At 42.5% G+C, this 19,897-nt stretch overlaps 2 protein-coding genes across 2 annotated transcripts in view; one reads left to right on the top strand and one right to left on the bottom strand.

The window, feature by feature from the left end:
* epha5 (EPH receptor A5) overlaps positions 1-19,897 on the bottom strand; it is a gene marked incomplete at both ends in the record, with an annotated part of 148,529 nt that overhangs the window by 11,018 nt on the left and 117,614 nt on the right. The window contains 7 exons of the mRNA XM_080743548.1: positions 2,093-2,242; positions 3,772-3,913; positions 6,431-6,498; positions 13,452-13,513; positions 14,228-14,413; positions 15,336-15,461; positions 18,773-18,840. Of these exons, the coding sequence (XP_080599674.1) occupies positions 2,093-2,242; positions 3,772-3,913; positions 6,431-6,498; positions 13,452-13,513; positions 14,228-14,413; positions 15,336-15,461; positions 18,773-18,840 (802 nt within the window). The remainder of the gene's footprint in view (positions 1-2,092; positions 2,243-3,771; positions 3,914-6,430; positions 6,499-13,451; positions 13,514-14,227; positions 14,414-15,335; positions 15,462-18,772; positions 18,841-19,897) is intronic.
* On the top strand, positions 10,583-11,692 carry LOC308299069 (kelch domain-containing protein 3-like; the record flags this gene model as incomplete). Its single annotated transcript, XM_080742794.1, has 1 exon — positions 10,583-11,692. The coding sequence occupies one exon, from the start codon at positions 10,583-10,585 to the stop codon at positions 11,690-11,692; it is 1,110 nt and encodes a 369-aa protein (XP_080598920.1).

Genomic DNA, 19,897 nt, shown 5'->3' with positions numbered 1-19,897 from the left:
ACATACGCAGCCGAACCGAGTACTTGCACGCTCTGCTGGTGCAATTAACGATGAATAAAACGATACTAATTCTGCAATCCCATGTTCATCCTGCTGCTGTGTTTAAGTGTATCTTTGTTTTTAAAACAATTTCTTTACTTGACTGTTTTTCTATTCTAGTATAATGTTTACAAGCACCAGTTTAAATTTAGGCAATTCAATGTACAGTTAAATAATTCAACAATTAATCAATCATTTATACGTAAATTCAGGTGCAAAAGGTTGACTATTTTCCATTAATCCTGTATGATTTCGATACACAGATGTGGCTTAGCAGGACTCTAGCCGTCTATGAGAGGGTTGGTCTGTTTGTCTGCCCTAAGGGCACAATGGAAAAGACCACAATGGCAACAAGCCCTCAGGGCTATTTGTGTTATCTGTAGCAAAATAAAGTATTCATCAATAAAAAAATTAATAAAAAACACTGGAGGGATCAGTACCAGATTCCTTGTGCACACTGCCAGTAGACCACAGAAGTACTACCCCTAATTCATGCATGTTTCATGCTTTTTGAAATATTTAACTTTAATGTAACACTTCAAGTGAATGAGGCTCTGGTTCGGGCCTGAAAACCTTGCCTTGAATCCTTGCCCAATTACATGTTTTACTTTGAACAGAGATGGGCAAGTTCAACATGATTCCTCCTAATGCAGTCTTAAAGAGGTGGTGCCATAGTTTTGTACTTTTTCTGGTTTTCATGTGTCTAGGAGGTTGACAGTACTTCATTAGATCCCCTGGTGTGGTTGTTATGAGCAATTATGCATTCTCTTTTTATTTGGGTTTTTAGCTGGAGGATGCCACCTGCTGGGTCAGACGTGCCGTTCCAAAAACACCCATACTTATTACATCATAGAATCAACCCCTCCCCTAATTACCATTCACCCAACACACGTGGGTGTGGCTAACTTCAGCTGGGTCATCACCCACCATGACAACCACGCATACCAATGAACTGGTGGGTGTGGCCACATAAAAACATAATTTTAACTCTTTCTGCACACTTTTTTGGAAAATTCTTCCTCCTAGTATAATCATAATAGTAGATAATCATATTTTATAGCCCGGGTGAAAATCATGCACCCCATCTTTAACCTTCAAGTTGTCTGGATTAAATCGCTCCAGCCCCTTGCTACGATTTAAAAAACACATTATACAGTAACACACCATACCTCTGTAATGTTTGGGGACTGTTTATTGGCTGCTTGTTGATGTGCGTCAGCAGCACACATATTCCATTAAACTGGTTCACACTCGCTGGACTCCTCTGGACGCGAGCAATTAACGCGCTGGAAAAGCAGCATGGGTGTTAATTGCATTAATCTGGTGGCCCTCGGTGGACCGCAGGCAGGCCGTCTGACACTGCTGATACATTCAAATGCCCAGGAGCCTTGGACACACTCGCTAATATTTCCATCTCGCTGGACTTAAAAGCGGTGGTTCTCAAACTTTTTTAATTTCATGGATCCCCAGTTAGCCTCAGCGTTAGGTCACGGGCGCCCTTAACCCAGAGCAGGGGTGGTGCAACTTTGATGATGGAGCGAGAGGGCCACTATATTTCCACACTCACTCCAGAGGGTCACATTGCATAATTATGCCGTCGGGCAGAAACCTCTTATCTCTGTGTTTTATCTTTTTTTAAGTAAATTAATGTCCTACTATGTTACAAAAGAGTAGCAAAAATAGCCGGTCTGTTTTGAGCTTGTAGATTTGCTATTTTTTAATTGGAATCCTACAGTATGTTGTTGTTGTTTTTTTCATTGGTATCCTGAAAAGAAGTTAATACATTTAAAATGTGTGTAAAGGTGAGCATACAAATGGCTACCAAATGGGGTCCATTTGGTCCAATTTGTACACTCTCCGAGTTAAAAGACCTACAGTATAAGGCTTCATTTGGTTCATATCATAACTATCACAGCCATTTAGCTGCAGGGTCCCCTGGAACCCACTGGAACATCCTCAAGGACCCCTGGGGGTCCCTGGACCGCACTTTAAGAACAACTGAACTATATCAATTCTAGAAAATAATAATAATAAAAGAATATGTAAAACGTACATCCTGGTTGGACATCTCCCAGTAGGGCCTCTCTCCGTATGACATCACCTCCCACATCACGATGCCGTAGCTCCACACGTCACTGGCCGACGTGAACTTCCTGTATGCGATGGCCTCTGGAGCCGTCCAGCGAATGGGGATCTTCCCACCCTGTAGATAAAAGACACTTTATTTTACTTATTTAACTACGGTAGCCAGTACTGGACAGCGTAAAAACCACCCTTAAACCATTGTAAAAAAAACAAAAAAACGAACAAAGAAATCTCATCCAGTGTGAAGTGAGCGGTGCGTTAATTTGGTCATTGGTCATGATTGGTTCACATACAAGCCAAAACGGATGGGTATACACAAGAAGCCAGATGTAAAAGCGGTTAGCACGGCACACACACACTCCCCTCGATCTGTGGTAAGAAACACCGAAATAGGGGCAAGGGACCGAGATAGAGGCGCAGAGAAAGAGATGTGAGAGAGAGAGAGTGTGTGTGTGTGTGTGTGTGCGCGCACTACTAAAGACAGACAGGGAGAGAGAAGCACACACTCAGAGGTAGCTTAGTAGTGAATGACAGGAAGCTGGATGCTCAGGCAGCAGAACCCACTGCTAATTGGCTGTTGGGGAGACTGGGCTGAGTGCTAATTGGCTCTCCTCCAGGATTCAACATCCTGTCTCTGGCGGCTGTCAGCTCTCCTCTCAGCCCGAGACACAGCTCAATTTACAGCCCGCTGTGCGTGCATGCGTGTGTGTGCATGCGTGTGTGTGTGTGTGTGTGTGTGTGTGTGTGTGTGTGTGTGTGTGTGTGTGTGTGTGTGTGTGTGTGTGTGTGCGTGCGTGCGTGCGTGCGTGCGTGCGTGCGTGCGTGCGTGCGTGTGTGTGTGTGTGTGCTTGCGTGTGTGTGATAGAAAGAGAGAGAGAGAGAATGAGAGATAGAGTGTGACAGGGCGTCAGCTAAAGGACCGTGTTGTTTAATAATTTTCAACTTCTCGGTCCAAAGTTACATTTGTGTGCTCACCCGTCCCTCTCTCCATCCTCGCTCTCTCTTCCTCACACAGCGCACACATATACACACACACACACTATAAATATTATAATAGATACAGATGTCAAGAAAAATTACTATTATCGGAACCATCTCCTATCCCCTAAATGTACCCAAACATACACACATCAGGTATGTGCGTCGCTCTCTTTTCCCTCTCTCTCTCTCTCTCTCTCTCTCCCTCACACTCTCTTTCTCACTCTCGCAGACACACACTTTACAGTCACAACAAACATATTTTTTTATATATATATATAATTTATCCCACGATTTTGTAACCCATTTTTGACCCAGTGCCAATTATCTAATGTAATCCTGGGCTCTACACTCCCTCTGCAAACCTGGGGAGAGCAACGGACTGACCTCATGCTTCCTTCTATGCATGAGTAGTCCAAGCCGCTTCTTTTCACCTGACAGGAGGGGGAATTTCCCCCCGGCTGGATGTAACGCGTGGAAGGAACACGTTATTACAACCAGTTCCTTTCCCCTCCATCAGGCGCCCCGGCTGGCCAGAGGGAGGCATTATAGAGACCAGGATTACTGCATGTTTTTTGTGAGGGTACCTACCCTAGGAGACACGGGGAGAACATGCGAACTCCACACAGAAAGGCCCTTTCGCCAACCCCACAAGAAGTTAAGTCTTACCCGTGTTGTGTATGCGGCCTCGGGGTCGTCCTCTAGCACTCGGGACAGGCCAAAGTCAGAGACCTTAGACACCAGGTTACCATTGACCAGGATATTACGAGCTGCAAGGTCTCGATGGACGTAACCCATGTCTGATAAGTACCTGGAAAACAACAACACAGTGGACCTGGTCAAACTCTCTAGTCTCTACCTTAGCTCATACAAATACAATCCTCCACCTACTTTACATGTACTGTATACCTGTGACAACATGGGAATTCATTACTTGAGCCTGAAAAATACGTTGCGTGGCGATCTACAAGCTTGCAGAACTACAAGCTGCCAAAAGCTATTTTCGCCACAAACACCAGCGTATGACAGACCATACATTAAGCACGGAGGCTGCATATAATACGGAGATTTCGAGAATTTCCGAGTATAATGACATGCCCAAAATAAGGAACACCAGGTTGAATGTAGTTAACTACCTCATATCAACACAGTGGTCTGACATGTTTGCCCCGTTAGGCCTACATATGCCTCATGGCGGCAGTGGCTCAGGAGGTAGAGCGGCCAGAAGGTTCCCAGTTCGATCCTGGGCTCCTCCAGAGTTAGTGTCGAAGTGCCCTTGAGCAAGACTCTGAACAACTAATATATCCGATTAGCAGGTTGGTGCCTTGCATGGTTTCCTCCGCCATCGGTGTATGAATGTGTGTGTGAATGGGTGAATATAATGCACTATCATTGTAAAGCGCCTTGGATAAAAGGTGCTATATAAATGCACCATTTACCATTTATGGTTTACTTGACATTACTGCTACTTGACATCACAGTCAGTATCTTGAATCGATTCTGTGTTTGACTGGGAGCCTGTGAAGGTCACTTCACTATACATTTAAGTGTACAGAGTCTATACACTTAAACTTATACTATACACTTGCTGAGTGAGAAAACAATGTTGCATTAATCATCTGGGGACCCCTCAAAATAATGTGGGGACCCGACCCACAGGTTGAGAACCACCGATGTATGGCACTGTGTTAATCAATAATTGATCTTCTTTACCGTGGTCCACCAAATTGCACCATAGGTCAGGTATTGAGTTACAGATCTGATTCATCATCACTGTCGGTGGAAACCTTGTATGTCCAAAACTACAAGGAATTTTCTAATTCCATGTAAAAAATAAAACTAATAAAAAAATTGTGAAAATAGCTGATCTAAAAGTTCACAATCCATTGCATCGGGACCCGTTGTGAACTTCAGCTATCATCACTACTTCTAACTTCTGCTATTCTGCTATTTTCACTACTTGTATGCAATGCTCTTGTATAATGAAATAGGGCATTCATTTACAGAAAAAAAAAGATAAAATGTTGACATTTGGACATATGAGGTTTCTGCCCGACAGCAACAATAGGAAGTCTCATGGCCTTGTGTTGTTATTTGACGATGATACAGAGTATTGAGTTATTGAGGACAGAGTAGACTCTGGAGACAGACTGCTGGCTCACACAATTGTCTAAATGCTTCCATCTAACTGTGTTTACATTAGAAGTGCTGAAAAAGCAGTCGAAAATAAAGTGTATGTCTCCCCCACTTCCGTTTTGCCTCCTGTAAATCCTGTAAAGATTAGTCACAGTCTATCAGGTTTGCTGCTAAGCAGAAATAGAAATTCAAAAATATATTTCAAAGATATTTTCAAATATATTGTGAACAATAACAATAACAATACATTTCTCAGTGTTGTCTTGTTGTGGTTTTACCAATTACTTGTAACTATCTCTAACTTCGTTGTTTAAGATTACATGGCAGAAACATGTATCCTTTTTTTTTACTCTGTAAATAATATATCTCATGTCATTGTTACAAGTTGGGACTATGGATGAAAATGTGCATCCTTGCTAACTCTGACATATTTACACTGCAATCCAACTCTACTGCAGCAGTTTTGTTGCGGAGTTCATTAAAGGACGACTTCACCACTTTTCAACCCATCTTCATCAAATTGGTCCTCACTAATATTCATGATACAAATGCACCATTTCTTTCTACTCTGTCTGTGTCTCATGTGTCCCAGTGACATCATTGATAGGGAATAGAAACTGTATAGGCTTTCTATTCCTGAAAAGTTACAATGTTATAATGGAAGCCCTTGTTCTTGCGATAATAAAAATCAAAACATAAAAAAAAAAAATCTTGTTTAAAAGAATCTTCCAAACGATGATGTCACTGTCAGACGGTTTTCTGAACTCCCCAGAGCCCTCCCACAGACCAAGTAGGATTTTTTTTTTTTTTTTTTTTATCGTGAACATTAGTGAGGACCAATTATATGAAGATAGGTCCAAATAAACAAATAAAGTAAAGTACCGTAAGTAAATGTCAAACGGATTACAGCTTGCTGTCAACAACTTTTGCAAGGTGCGGTTACAGCCAATGTATAGTAGCATTCCAAGTCTGTGGAAGAGTTGTCTGCGTAGGTTGACAAAGTGAAACTACAGGCAGAGTGACATACAGTACAAACTGTATATACATAGACAGCCTCAATTGAATAGTTTCAGCTTCACGGCTCAACTAGTAAATGTTTTAATTTTATGTATCTCAGAGATAAATTAACACTTTTTTTTTTAATGTATGCTCATATACATGTACATTATGTGCGTGCATCGTGTGAGTTTACCTCATGCCAGATGCGATGCCACGAAGCATGCCAACCAGCTGGATCACTGTAAACTGACCATCATTTTTCTGTAAGAAGAGAGAAAGAGAGAGAGAGAGAGAGAGAGAGAGAGAGAGAGAGAGAGAGAGGGAGGGAGAGGTTGTTGTGTCAGGAAAGAGAGAGACACACAGTTTAACATTCATGTCATTCAGTTTATTCATGTCCACACATGGGACATTTGCATTTATAGCCTGGACATAAATATTACAGGTGCAGGTTACATTTACAATATCAAGGCATTTGTAGGCTACTCATGGAACAACAAGAATGTCACTCAGTACTCCGTGGGCACAAGCAGTAGCGTCTCTGCCATATATGGCGGCCACCAACCATGATAGTGAGACGGCACAACACTACAAGACACAAACACACACACACACACACACACACACACACACACACACACACACACACACACACACACACACACACACACACACACACACACACACACACACACACACACACACACACACACACACACACACACACACATTCTACTTTACCACTGTGCCACCCAAGTGCCAAAAATAAACTATAGGGATGGCCACAGTTACCTACTGTACATACCCAGGTTGATAAGTGGTTAATAACCAGGATCCTCTGTCATAACTCTATCACAAAGGTTCCCAAGGCCCACTTGAAAACTTCGAAAACATTCGCTGACCACCCTTTCGGCATGCCGTGCTAAGCGGTCTTTTCAGAGGATCTTTATTTTAATGATCAATCATCCGCGTTAATATTACTGTGAGAGTCTCTAAGAATTGACCCAAATGGACCCTTTCCATTTGGGCCAATCGTTACACTCTCACAGCTACATATTAGTACCACTGAGGGTTGTACTGTGAGGGCTCAACAGGCACGACTGTAACCCATGAAGGACACACAGCCTGGGCTCGGACCACGAACCCTGCACTCAACAATCACCACATGACCACCAACGCAGAGCTGAGCACAGCCATGTCCACGTCACTGCTTGATAAAGATGCCCACCCCCGCTCTCATCCAACTGGCTCAGTGACAGGCTTTCAGCAACACTTTATACGTGGTCGTACAACACTGTCCCTGTACCGCAGCCAGGTTGAGCGAACTCCCGCTCCAAGGTCAAAGGTCATTCGACGATACTTTCTCAGATTTTAACCACATGGACCATAGCATCCCTATTCTGGGGGCGAACATTTGCCCAAAGTAGTAGATCTACTAGCTCATAGCAGGAACATAAAGTAGCCTATGCTATGTTAGTTCTACTGATCCAAGCCGGAACACAATCATTAAAATAAAGATGCTCTGAAGATGCACACGGCCCACCCATCTGACCAAGGCCGTCGCACAAAAGTAGTGAAAACAGCAGATCTACAAGCACACAACGCCTCGCGGTGCGAGGCGTTGTGTGCTTGTAGATCGGCTGTTTTCACTAGTTTAAATCATTTTTTAAATGATAAATACGAAACAAACAGTTTTGGAAATACAAGGTTTCCACCCGACAACGACGAAATATAACGCATGTAATTGGGCCACTGGCTTGTCACTTGTCATGATCTGAAATGGCAAATCTTTGAGTAGCAGCAGCGCTATGGAGAGAGATCTCTCTCTATAGCGCACAATGAGGGCCTCTCCAACTCTTTTTCCCGGGCTGAATCAGGGGCCCAGCACGTCCCTGTTTGGAACTACTGCCCTAGTTGACCACAATGTACAGATTGTTATTTCAATGGCATATTGAGTAACTGAAGCTATAGGTTCTTGGTTTACCTTGGAACCTAGTTTCCTGAGGCACTACACTGTCCCTGCATTCTATGTATGAGATAAGCCACCCGGAATAAGATTGTCTGCTAAATTGCTACAATGTAGTTGTACTTGATCATTCAACTAGTATATAGGGCTTACTCGTTTTTCAATAGTATCCAACCATATTTTGGACGAGATACTTCCACTGATGTTTAACCTTGGTTTCAGTGTGGTAGGGTCATGGGCTTTTTGATGGATAGACAGGACCCAGACAGTTTGAGTCAATGACATTGTCTATCTGGCTGTGTGCCTCCATTACATGGCTTTCCCACAGCGCTGTGTCCTATCTCCCCTCTTCTCTGTCAGGCAGAGACTTTTCATCACCATATTAACCACCATATCGTCGTTGTCGGGTGAAAACCTTGTATGACCAACACCGTTCGTTTTGCATTTATCATTTTAAAAATGATTTAAACTAATGAAAACAGACGATCTGTAGATCGGTTGTTTTCACTACTTTTGTGCGACGGCCTTGTGTGATGAAGCAGGGCTTTACTTTGAGAAAGAACGGACACATTTGAAACTTGGAGATACAAGGTTTCCACCCAACAACGACGATATTCTGGAAGGGAACAGTATCTTGCGACGGGTCGTGAGCTTGTACTGTAGATCGGCTATATTTGGTGAAGAGATTTGGTGAACACGGAAAAAAGCAGTCCTAGCACAGAGCCAACTCAAGTCCAGTCTTTTTAAGTGTTTTTCTTTTTTTTTTTTTCAGACCATACAGCTACGAGATTATACACCAATGGCAGCGGAATTTATTATCATTATTACTTATTCTTATTGATATTCTGAATTGTGCAAATGATACCATTATATTAAGTTTACTTCAAGAGGGGGAGTTTGAACACTGCCATGGGATGTGAGATTTTATAAGTCGTGCAATGGAATGGATGTTTTCTTAAATTAAATGTGTCCAATACTAAAGCCGTGCATTATAGATTTGAGGGTTTTAGACAGTTTTTTGACAGTTCCATCACAGACTGTCACAGGGCATGGATTAGAGTGTGTCAGAAGTACTTAGGCATCCTCAATGATGACAATTTGACATTTAACGACTGATGAAATCTACAAAAAGGGCCTGACAAACTTTCAGGTGTTAGATCTGACAAAACAGTTTTACAGCTCTATGATTCATCTGTTACAAGTTATCTACATTCATAATAAGCAGACAATGAAGAAAGTCGGTACCATTCTACAAAGCTGTTGTACAAGGATGTACAGTCTGTACAGTACACTCTATTAATTGTGAGGCCCGATGTAACGTGGACATGATGGACACGTTGTGAGCTTGTAGATTGGTTATTTTTGGCTAACGTTCCCCCCCCCCAGAATAGGGATGCTGGGATATATAAGTGGTTAAACGGCAAGTATAAAAGTTATTGAAGACTTTTTAAGACTGTCCATATGGAAACAGATATAAGTTTTACTCGTTAGATGATGTATCTAAGGGGGAAAGATTTACAATTTTGACATAAATGTAAGGTACTGTGTAGTAACAATGTACTTCAGGGGTGCCATGGATGACAAAGTTATTTACAGGGAGGCCCAGCTGCAGCCCAGGGCTCTGGCACCTATTCATTTACAAATTAAGCACTGGTGAAAGCGTGTTCTCCTCCTCCTCTCCTGTCTGGGGTCATGCCCATGCAGTAGAGTTATATAAAAAACAGAAAGGAGACATTTTGGGAATGTGAATGTGATTGCACTGACTGCAAGCCGCGAGGAATCCACTGGGAAATGAATTCCGTCTTGGCTTCCCACATGAAGAACGAATACAGGAAGAATATATTATTTGTACTAGAAAGTTCTGGTCTTGATGAATTCTGTCACTCCTGTCTGATGGGACATTATATTGTCCAATCAGAAAAGGGACAGAAAAGGGACAGAAAATTGACGGAAAAGGTTACTGAAAAGATCCATTGAACTCAATGGGCCAAAAATGTTAACAAAAAACTGTAGCTTTACTTTAGCTGGCATAAAAGCTCTCGGACCAAGAACAATAGTGTGTTGCCTATAGCAACCACACTAACTAGAGGACGAACTGATAGCCCCCAGCTATCAATTTTCATTGTTTAACGGTAATCCATTTTATTGACTTTGTATGCCATGTAACACATGTAACAGGACATGCCACCACATTGCCTTCGCGGATTGGCCAAGGTTTGCATGACTTCGGTGCCTCTGTAGCGATATAAGCGCAATACCACTTCTGACACTTTTACAGTACACAATACTTCCTATACATTGTTATCCATGGTAGTCATGGGTGAAATGTCTTCCGGTATGTTTTGCTGGACAGTGAATCTCAGTAAAGCACCAAAGACAACCATGCACCCTGCAGTGGCAGTGGAACACAGGGTGTACTCTTTTGGAGGGTACGGCAACAAGAGCGACAGAGTTGATGTGCACGCCTTCAACACAGTGTCTTTGCGCTGGAAGAAGTTGCCCCAAGTAACGAAGGGAACGTGGAAGAGAAGAGAACGTCTCCTTGAGGTGCCCTCCAACCGCTTGTACCACACAGCTGTGCTCATAGACTACGTATACATGTGGGGGGGAATAGTAGATTTTGTGATCGACAATTACAGCAATAAGGCGATGGACATCTCGGGGGTAAACTGCAATGTGCTTTATGCGTTTGATGTTGACACACACAGATGGTTCAAACCTGAGGTTTCCGGGACTGTTCCGAAGAGGAGAAGCATGCACTCTGCCTGTGTCTTGGGGAAGGTCATGTATGTCTATGGGGGATTCAACATGCTGACTGGGCCCACTAATGACATCCACAAGCTGGACACAACCACAATGGTCTGGTCTTTAATTAACACCGGAGGAACTCTACCATCCGCTTCATCATTTCACTCTGCCACCATCATCGGGACAAAGATGTTTGTGTTTGGGGGCGTAGGCGACCAGGACCTGATAGACAACAACAACATAAGAGTGTTTGACACAGAGACCAACTGCTGGCTGAGCACGCCTTCAGAACAGCTTCTTCCAGAAAGCCGTATGCGTCATTCAGCCTTTGCCTACAATGGAGAGCTGTACATATTTGGTGGCGACAACTTTCCTCTGGACCGGGAATTCAATGATCTGTGGAAATTGAACCCGGAGACCTTCTCGTGGAAGAAGGTTGAGCCCATGGGGAAACGCCCGTGTCGGATGAGTCAAGAGTGCTGTTGCATGGTTGGAGATCGTATCGTCCTCTTTGGAGGATGTCCACATGTCCACATCTTAGACTTACGTACAAGTCTGAAGACATTATGCAAGCTGGCAGTACTTCAGTATGGTCTGGAGCAGTCGGGACTCCCACGTGATCTTAGGTGGGAGCTGACAGCCATGACCAGTGGCACCTGGCCCAAGGTGCCGATGATAAAAAAATGTGTTGACTCTGTGAATACCGTCCTAACACTCTTCAACCTGCAGCCGATACGCCTTTAACTAAATTATCCAAACATAAAACTAGTGCACTATAGTGTACCATATTATTGTCTACCCTATTTAAACATACCAGCACTGAGACACTAGATTGATCTCTATACTGGTAAATAACTAACAAAAATAATAAAAATCAAAATCAAAAGCCTCCAGCCCGCTAAGGTCATCTATGAAGTATGACTTACATTTGGGCAAGTAGCAAAAAAAGGAGGAGCCGATAATTATCTCCACCAGACCAAAGGTGCCGATAATTATCTCCACCAGACCAAAGGTGCTGATAATTATCTCCACCAGGCCAAAGGTTCAGATAATAATCAAGGCTGCGTTTCTTGCAAAATGTGTTCACTGCGTGGATATAGTTCTAAACCTGAACCTGTCAATAAACCAACCCTCTAGACTTAGTAAACTGGACCTGTGTTGGCTCAGTACTTGGATAGCTTGTTTTCCTCTACAACAAATCTTTGCCAAAAATCTACAAGATCAAAACACATTGGTGTTTTGATTTTGTAGATTGGCTATTTTTGGATGTTCCCCAAAGAATATGGATGCTGGGGTTCAAGTGGTTAAACTAAATAATCCAAACATGTTTTCTACGGATATGTATTTGTATGTATCTGTAATTTGCAGACCCCCTTGAAAACAAGATGGTTCATCTGAAGAGGTTATTCCCAATAAAGAAATGTAAATACACACATGTATAAACATGACACTAGTGCAGAACCCTACCATATTATTGTCTACACTGTTTAAACATAGCCAGCACTGAGATAATAGATGGATCTCTATTGGGATCTCACAATCACAATCAACAAATATACAGACCAAAATATAAACTTTTCCATGTCAAGGGATTAAACATGTCAATCATGGATGTATATTAACCCTGGCATCCCTATCGGGAACCTTTTTAAAATCGTAATAAAAAATTCAAAAATAGAAGATCTACAATCGAGATCGGCTATTTTTGTTATTTATTGTTAGACAAAGTAGGTTAAGAAGTGTCAACCCCTCTTTTTTTTCCAACTCACAACAGCATTCCCTGTATGGCAGGGGTGCCCAAAAGGTAGATTGTGATCTACCAGTAGATCACCAAGGGTGTGCAGGTAGACCACATGCCTCTGAAAATATATAAATAAAATATAAAAAGAATATGTCAATATGACATCAAGAAGGGCCTGTCAGCTCCCTTCATGGCTTATAAAGTAGGCAAACCTCCAATGCAATACTTTGCTCAAGAGTCAGTAGCATTACAAAGAACGCCAAAACCTACCACTTCCATACAGAATGGGATGAAGACATTTCCCCCAGTTTTTCCCATTTATTTCCCCCTTACAGTGTGTTTGTCTAAAATGGAACGCCAGTGCTGCTATTCCAAAGCCTCCCTCAGGCCCTCAGCTAAAACATTTTGGATGGGTAGATCATGTTGAGCTAGTCATTTTAAAAGTAGATCTCACATCAAAAAAGTGTGGGCACCCCTGCTGTATGGCATTTCGTCCTCTAAGTACCGTCTCTTGCCTCTCGCCATAAAAAAATAAATGCTATCATCCCATTTCACAATCACACAATTTCCCCCAAATCATAAATCCTCTGCATCTTCTCCTCTTTTTCCATGCTCTCTTCTTCCCATATAATTCTCATCTTCCACCATTCCAAAAACATTCCTCCTCTCTATAATCCTCCTCCTCTTTATTATATCTTTCCTTTATTCTATTCCCTCATAATCCTTATTCTCCTCTTTTGTCTCCTTGTATTCTCCTCTTACCTTGAGGAAGGTATCCAGAGATCCATTCTCCATGTACTCAGTAATGATCATCACAGGCTTGCCTGAGAAACAAGACATTGGAACATACTTTATAAAAACTAAAACCAAAACAAATACCGTACAAAATGACATACAGAAATGAACATTAGTTTGTCTTTTGGCCGTCAAATATGGTACATGAAGTGCTGGCTACTTGCTTTAATAAGGAAAGGATGTGCATTTCCCTGCTAGTAAAAATAGGCTTTAGGCCCAAAGATTAGTGAGTGTCAATGGGGAGGTAAAAAAAAAAAGTCAGAGCTTAAAAGCTGTTTACAGTCTACACTTTGAGTAAACCTTCCACAATGCTTTAGTGTTTAGTTCATCAAATCTTAAACAAAAAACTAAACAAAGTTTAGTTTACCACTGATTAAAGCCATACTGTGTTAACCTTTTTGCAATTAAACAAAAGTTATTTTTGATGGCCATTTTTATTATTACTATTTTCAGCAAAGAGCTTTGGTGTAGAGGGGGAAAAGAGCAGACTAAGTACAGAGTGAAAGGTCAAGTTTACAAAGTATTGATGCGGTTCAAGTGGTTAAATATCTGAAAACACATTGACATGAATCCAAAATACACTGACGATTGTGCTGTCAAACAATGAAACTACATGGAATCTATGATAAGGTTGTGGGTTCTGCTTCATCTTTCTCTCAGCTAGGGGGTCCTTGGCCTGAAAACATGGAAGACCCCTGCTTTAAATCACTTCTCGCATAGGGAACGACATGCTGACCACTCACTCTTGGTGACCACCCCCTCCAGATGGATGATGTTTGGATGGTCGAATTGACCCATGATTGACGCCTCCCAGAGGAAGTCCCGCCTCTGCTGCTCGGTGTAGCCCGCCTTCAGCGTCTTGATGGCCACCTGGATCTCCCGTTTCCCAGGCAGCCTCAGCGGACCGCTGCACACCTCTCCAAACTCACCTGAGAAACAAGGGACATGGGGGCAGAGGGCAGAGTGGTTGAGACATATACAGATGTGCCATTTCCAAACTTCACACGTCCTGCCATTGGCAAGACAGTTGTTTTTCAGGGGATTTGCAGAACATTGAGCTTGTAGATCAGCTTTCTTTTGCTATTTTTATGACCTTCTCTGACTTCGAAGGTTTAAATCTGCTTTTAAATGAGAATGGAGTGGTTTCTTGCCATTTGCGAGTTTCTGCAAAAATAAACCTATGGAAAAAATGTATTTGCAGGACATTTTCAGGAAAAGATCAGTAAATACTGAAGAGCTGCACTTCACTCCCAGACTGTCTCCCCATTTCCTGATGTACCCCATTCTACACAGTACTGTCCAATAAAGGCAGAAAAGACCCCCCCAGCTTGGCTCATGAGGTAAGAGAACAAACACGTTCCCAGCCAGTGGGCCAGCAGGATATTGCAAGTGGACCACTTGCAAAATATCGAATAACCGGCAAAACGTATTGATAATACAGCATTAATAGTGGAAACGTAACGTAAAAAAGTAAGGTAGAGGTGTTTTTGAGCGGTGCTAACCGCTCCTACATCTGGCTTTGTGTGTATGTCCGTCCGTCCTCATGTCGCTTAATGAGATTATCTTGAAGTGGTCGGATGAAAGCGGAAGCTTTTGATGGGCCTGGGCCCTGATCATTTTCAAAATATTGTGAACGAAAAAACATTAATAAGTAGCACTTTAAGAAAGATAACTAACTGCAGAAAGTTCAGAGTAATGCATAATTACATCTTTGGGAGGAAAATGGAATGATAAGACGGAACTACTTAAAGGCATTTCTCTCATCATACACAGGCGCTGTCAGTACACGCACGCACGCACGCACGCACGCACGCACGCACGCACGCACGCGCGCACACTTTGTATACTCACCAGCTCCTATGACCCTCTCTATGGAGATGAAGGAGACATCAATCTCCTGGGCGAATTCATGAACTGCCTGGTTGGGGTCCTCATAGGTGTGGGGGTCAATGTAGGTCCGGACCCCTGGGAACTTTACTGTGAATACAAATGCATACGGACCTTTAACACATAGTCCCAAGCAATATACTGTAAGTGGTAAGACAGAATTCATTTCCCAGAGGAATCCACTGGGATTAAATTTTTCAAAAAATCTCAAAAAGTATAAATATTTGTAAAGAGCAATAATAACTGCGTAAAAAGGTGGACAAGTTGAAGTTTGAACGACATTTCTAGCTATCAATTGAGGACAACTAGTGTGTGCTCGCTAAAGTGAGCCCAGAATTACAGAATGTAGAATAATTGTTATTTTGATCAACGTTTGCCTGTTATCATTCCTATGGTAGCACATCAATACACGATAACAAAATATTCTACGTTTTGGGTCTGAGAGGCTAAATCTCATCAAATGCTGGTCCGTGGCTCAAATGCCATTAAATAATGGACCGTGACATTAAAAAGTCTGAAAGCCACTGAAATACGGTATGCATACTGTACAGTTCTGTACAGTGCACTTCAGAATCTGAGTGACATTTTCTGGGCGGGATGGGGTGCAAAGTCCACGCCTCTGCATTTGATATTCCCCTCTGGTGGTTCATTGCGGGCGGGGTAGTCTCTCGTAGCCAGATGATCAGAGATCTCCGCAGCTGATACAGCATGTCTGGGGACGTCCGAGTTCACAGAGTGGGCTTGGAGGACGCCGGGGGAAAACCAGCGTCAACAAACGACACAGCAGGTACAATGGGTAACTCCATAACCGGGTGGGGCATGCATTTCCAACTTGCATCGTTCCCGAGGATGCCAGTATTGTGGGGAGTGTGAATTCCTGGATCACACAACTATTTCTAATTCTTAATGACAAATTATGGTCGCCTGCAACAGTTCCAAAATCACAGGATTCCACCCCGAATAAGGTCCTGGGTGATCATTTTACTCTCTCAATCCCACAGCCCAGTGGAGTCAGTTCAGCAAAAGCTAGGGTATGGCAAAGATGGGAGTCCTCATGGAAAATATAGGCATTACATTTTGGATAACACGGTTCTATTGTGAAAATAGCAGATCTACATGCTCACAACGCCTCGCGCTGCGAGGCGTTGTGAGAATGTAGATCGGCTATTTTCCCAATGTCTAAAAAAAGAAAAAACACTTTTGTCAAAGTTTTTTACACAGGTTTCTACGGTTTCTTGGGCTGGATATGGCAGCCTGGTTTTTCAAGTGCAGCTAAACTTAGCATGTTAGTAAACGTGCCACAATTAACAATAATGCATTGCACCTGTGCAGCTGACCTGCGGAAACTGGTAATATACCATTTTGTCAAGCTGGGGAGAATACAAGTGTGGAGAATATAATTATAATACTGTACCTTGTTAACTCATTTGCTGCTATGGCCGAGGAGCCCGAAAAAATCCCGATGTACGGCCCTGCCATGCCCGAGGAACCCGAGAATTTCCCGTTTTTGAAAAAAAAAAATATATTTCTTTTTTCAAAAAAAAAACCAATTACCCCAGAAAATGTAGTAGGCATTATAGCATCGCGAAATTGCATGTTTAACCCCCATAGCAACCCCATCTTTCAAACATGGCAGCCATCTTTGTTTACATTTTAGGAAAACATAATGGCTGCCATCTCATGAATGCCTGAACGGATTTCCATTCGGATTTTTTTGTTTGAAAGCTGTGAGCAATGTGGACACACGTGGTGCATTATCTAGGCATGGGTGTGCATGATCCGTGCACTATGAATTACATGGAAGTCTATGGAGACAGGGGCATATGAGAGTACGAAGGTATTGTTAAATGGTAGCAAATGAGTTAAAGTGACCATTATGTTAAATTTTGCATTTGTAGTTATTTTACTGTAATTTAACAACATAATAACCAGCGCAGATAGACAAAGAGAGATTCATGGATTTATATTTAAAAGTAACTTTTATTTTCCGCCCTGGACCCAGGGTATGGCAGCTGCATACCCCTGCCATACCCAATTGACGCCCCTGCCACAGCCTGAAGGGACTGATTTGCGATTGGCTATTTAGTTAGGCTTACTGAGAGGATAGACGGCTTCCCATGGCCAGGAAGGTCTTTTGTCAGGCCAACCAGCCGACCACGGCTGCAACTTCATCACTCAGTGACAGTCAGTCAAAGTCTGTAGGTCTCCTGGGCTGGCCCTGCTTGGCCTCAGCCAAAAAAATCCCAAAACGTGGTCAAATATTTTAAGCTGTCGCTGCCCATCAATCATGTCACTGTAGCTTGGTGTGCCCTCAGCTGATACACACATGCAAACACAGCCTGAATCTCTTTTGCTATCTCTCACACGCATACCCATACACACAAATACAAGCAGCGGACTTAGAGCTGTGTCATTCAAAAGAAAATTGCTCCTGGAATTAAGAATTTTGACTTGGCAAACACCCCATACACGCACGCACACACACACACACACATGCGCGTACCTACAAGGATGAATGAACTAACAGAGACCTGACCGGTGTTTGAACCCAGTACTGTACGTCTATGTTTAAACTCCGGCCGACCTCAGACACACAAGTGTGTACGAGTGCACAAAAATACACATGGGTTGAAACTACAACAGAACACATTGACACACACACGCCACACACACACGCACGCATGCACGCACACAAACACACGCAAACACACACACACACACACACACACACACACACACACAGAGGAGAATTCCAGTCTAAATGGCCTTTTTACCTTGTTTTGTTGTTATTTTGTCTCCAAAAAACTGGTCCAGGTGTTGTTTTATCAAAAAATGCATTATTGTCCATTTTGGCCAACCCACAGCCCACAAAACGGGAGCAGCGGGGCTTATGCAAATCCGCTTATTTCCATCGGTTTAAAATATTTTTTTGGCTCATATCACACCTTCATATACACACTATAGACGTAGCAACAACATTATACTCCAGGCTTACATCATTGTTGAGATTCTGCTATAAAACGGTTCACTCACGTTCGAAATCTTGTCTCGCGACACTTCCCGAATCGCATTGAATCCAATAGGAATCGGAACTCTCGCGAGACGAGATTTCGAACGCCCATTTTACGGCAGAACCTCAACAATAATGTTAGCATATCACTGTGTTTATAAAATATATACGAAATAATGGATTTTAAAGCGATGGAAATAAGTGGATTTGCATAAGCACCGCGCTGCTCCCGTTTTGTGGGCTGTGGTCGGGTCAGACAAAATGGACAATAATGCTTATTTTGATAAAATAACATCTGGACAAGTTTTTTGGAGACAAATTAACAACAAAACAAGCTAAAATGCCTAAGAAAGCCATTTAGACTGGAATTTTCCTATGAGAGGACACTTACTGTGGCCATTGTGAAAGTGCATCTTCTCCTCTTCGGGATCTTGCTTGGCCTTGCTGTAGCCACAGCGCCTAGAAGGAAAGAGCACAGAAAAAACACTTACTTTACACTCGCACCTGTGACTAATTATAAATGAGCAGCCCACGCATGCACATCACATTAAAACTCCTCACAACAACATTTTCACAGTGAGAGGGGTTTCAAAGAGCCGTTCAAGTATCACCAGACGCAAACCACAGTGTAAATGGTTGACCTTCATGTGTGGAGTGACCTCTGATATTGGCTTTTCAGCACCTAGGGGAATTTGTCCTTTTTACAATCAGTGGTTGTTGTTTTTTTATTACAGTCCCCTGCAACTATTGCAGAAGATTGCAGTTTTGACCGGTGAGAAGGCCTTTACTGCAATACAACTTCAACTCACGGTTAACGTTGAGGATTTGATGGCGTACGCACTTCTTGCAATTTACAGAATGTCCCCTCAAAGGACTTGAATCCCAAATTATTCTGAGACCAAAAACATTCAGTACGTTTTTTTTATAATCTCAAGAGTTACATTTTCAAGGCAAGCACTGAAAAACTGACAATAAATAACACGACTTTGCCCAGGCAACCAGGGTTAACCAAAACATTCATCTCAAGTACACCATGCTACAACAATACAAAGACCTCCACACAACACCACAGCAATACAAGACATTCACCATTTTCACAATACAAAACCAGCACACTACACCACAACAATACAAGACTTCCAATTGCATACCTCGGTACATCATACAAGAGCTCTGTGTGTGTGTCTCTGTGTGTGCGCGTGCACGTTTGTGTTTCTATGTGGAGACCAGACAGCTTCTTCTTGTCAATATTTAGACAAGCAGCATCAGAGATAGACCAGATTAAATGTGGACATTGATTTTAAACTTGATCCTTTACACAAACATATATACATAAACACACAAACACACACACACTCTCACACACACACACACTGCATGCACGTCACACACGCACACATACATTCCTACCATATTATTTATTCACTTAAGCGTCCAACTACTATTATTATTATTATTATAACCCCCCCCCCCCACACACACACACACACACACACACACACACACACACACACAC

The sequence above is a fragment of the Nannobrachium achirus genome (assembly GCF_963921795.1).
Source record: "Nannobrachium achirus genome assembly, chromosome: 15".
Taxonomy (NCBI): Eukaryota; Metazoa; Chordata; class Actinopteri; order Myctophiformes; family Myctophidae; genus Nannobrachium; species Nannobrachium achirus.
The sequence above is the reverse complement of the archived record's forward strand: the minus strand, read 5'-3'. Positions and strand labels throughout refer to the sequence as shown.